The 2,500-nt window shown below is 41.2% G+C and overlaps 1 protein-coding gene across 1 annotated transcript in view; it reads left to right on the top strand.

The window, feature by feature from the left end:
- Positions 1-2,500, top strand: part of LOC125045892 (xanthine dehydrogenase/oxidase-like) — a 38,172-nt gene that overhangs the window by 19,560 nt on the left and 16,112 nt on the right. The window contains exons 4-7 of the mRNA XM_047643477.1: positions 196-431; positions 715-834; positions 1,053-1,222; positions 1,817-1,958. Of these exons, the coding sequence (XP_047499433.1) occupies positions 196-431; positions 715-834; positions 1,053-1,222; positions 1,817-1,958 (668 nt within the window). The remainder of the gene's footprint in view (positions 1-195; positions 432-714; positions 835-1,052; positions 1,223-1,816; positions 1,959-2,500) is intronic.

Raw genomic sequence — 2,500 nt, 5'->3', positions numbered from 1 at the left:
AGGTAAAGTGTACATGTGTTGTGTAGGCATATTCGCAGCACTGCTAACTTGGAGGTGTCATCTCGATTGCTGCATGTAAGTAATAAACTCCAAAACGCAGAAACAACCTCAGTCTCAGTACTTCTGAGTCCGAGCAATGAGTCCTTGCTGAAGCCCGCCCACCTCACTCCTTCACCGCCCTGTCTCCCTTCGCAGCCACTACTCGGTCAACGCGTGCCTGGCCCCCGTGGCGGCGGTGCACGGGCTGGCGGTGACGACGGTGGAGGGCATCGGGTCGACGCAGACGCGCCTCCACGCGGTGCAGGAGCGGATCGCCCGCGCCCACGGCTCCCAGTGCGGCTTCTGCACGCCCGGCATCGTCATGTCCATGTACACGCTGCTCAGGAACCACCCGAAGCCGTCCATGGAACAGCTCGACGAGTACTTCACAGGTACATTGTCAAGACGTTTCGAAGCTTTTTAACATTGTTGCATGCCAATGTTTTACTTTGATATATGTTTATATAAAGATATAGTTTAAATGCACATGTAGGTTTATATCTGTATAGTTACCTAAACAGTTTTCTCCATCAACATTTTCACCAACCAACAAGGCTTTTGATAAGATATTTAGCGCCGAAATCCGCACGTATTCATCGGCGAGGTGACGAAGCCGCACGAAACTGATATTGTTATACCGAGAAATTTATCTGTTATCACCCTTATCCTTCGCAGGGAACCTCTGTCGGTGCACAGGATACCGACCTATCTTGGAGGGATTCAGAGGCCTTACCACCGACGCCTCAGCAGGAGGCGGATGCGGCAGGAAAGACTGCTGCAAACTGAAGGCAAAAGGTTATATAGGATGGGAACACTATTTTTTTTTCTTTCATTTTTTTCGACTGCTTATGTATCCCTCTTTTCTCTAGTGCATACATTATGATTTTGTTGTTTCGTTTGCTTATTGCATGCCTCTAGCCAGTTCGTTCAGGCGTGCACACATGCTTACATACATAAAAGCCTTCAAACAGCAGCTCATAAGACGAAGGAACTAACTCAATGTCAAATCCCAGATGCCTCGGAGACGAACGGCCGTCTCGACGATACGGGTCCCAAGGCGCAGAACGGAGAGACTGAAGTGCAGCTTGGGGAAGTGAGTGACGTCACGCACGTTCTCTACGACGCAGAGGAATTTCGACCTTACGATCCCACCCAGGAGCTTATTTTTCCCCCTGAGCTTAAGGTAAAGAGGTGTCTGGATTATTTTCTTATCTACTTGATTGTTAGTTTATATATGTCTGTATTTGTTTATTCGTGCATTTGTTTGTGTCTGCATGTATTTATTCATCTATTTAGTCATTTATATGTTGCTTTGTATATTGGTATATTTTATACATTTATATATGTGTTTATCAATTTTTGAAGATTGTACATCAGGTATTAACTTATTGTTATTCCTTAGTAACTGTCATAATTTAGGTAGTCTTTCATAATAACGTAAGTAAATATTTTTCTTGATGAATACCGTTATTTTGACATAATGATTATAGATATCGTTATTATGTCGTTGCTAAATATATTCTATATTGCTTATTGACTTCATAGATATGGGAAAGAAAACGGAAGACTTTCAAAAATAACAAGACCTTCTCTAATTATAATATACATACAGATAAATGATAACAGATGGATAGCATATAAATAATAAGTAACTGATAAAGAATAGGAACAGATAACAGATCAATAACAAAAACTCTCCGAAAGAGAAAAGAAAAAGGTCGCCCCCTTCATCCCTATAATAACACAAACCGCTGAAACGCCTTTTTCTCCCCGCCAGGTGCAAACAGAGTGGGAGAACCAGTACGTTGAATTCCGCGGGCCTCGTGTGACCTATCACAGGCCTAACTCCCTGTCGCAACTCCTGAAGCTGAAGGCAGAGCACCCCCAAGCGCGGATTATTGTCGGCAATACTGAAGTCGGTTAGTTGGGGAAAAGATGTTTGGTTTGTATTTATTTATTTTTCCTTTTTTTTTTAGATTGTTTTGTTCGCAATACTACTTTTGGGAGGTAAGTTTTGTTATTAGAAAAAAATGATCTTATGTTTTTATTATGAAAGTGAAAATGGTTAGTGAATGTAGTTTGTTCTAAGCATTACAAATATTATTATGAGTAACGTATCATCACATTTCGGACGGTTCATTTTGCTGAACAGTCTTTTTGGAATAAAACAAAAACCCAAAAGCATTCTTTTTTTTTGTTTTTTTTTCTAACCTCCCGTCGCTTACTCATTTGCAGTGAATTCCCACCAAACATTAAAAAAAAATCTCATATACAGTGAATTTCCACCAAACATTTTTAAAAAATCCGTATAGACAAAATCATCAGCTACCCCGTTAAATGCATCGACACGCCAAAAAGTTACGACATAACCAAAATAATTTTGCCAAAGGGCTAGCGGAGGGAATGAGTCGCCTTAACTTTGTTTTGATGCTTTTCCTTTTGTGGATCGAAACATCGTCAT

The sequence above is a fragment of the Penaeus chinensis genome, chromosome 38 (assembly GCF_019202785.1).
Source record: "Penaeus chinensis breed Huanghai No. 1 chromosome 38, ASM1920278v2, whole genome shotgun sequence".
NCBI classification, from domain to species: domain Eukaryota; kingdom Metazoa; phylum Arthropoda; class Malacostraca; order Decapoda; family Penaeidae; genus Penaeus; species Penaeus chinensis.
Note: the sequence above shows the minus strand (reverse complement) of the source record. Positions and strands in the feature narration are given on the sequence as shown.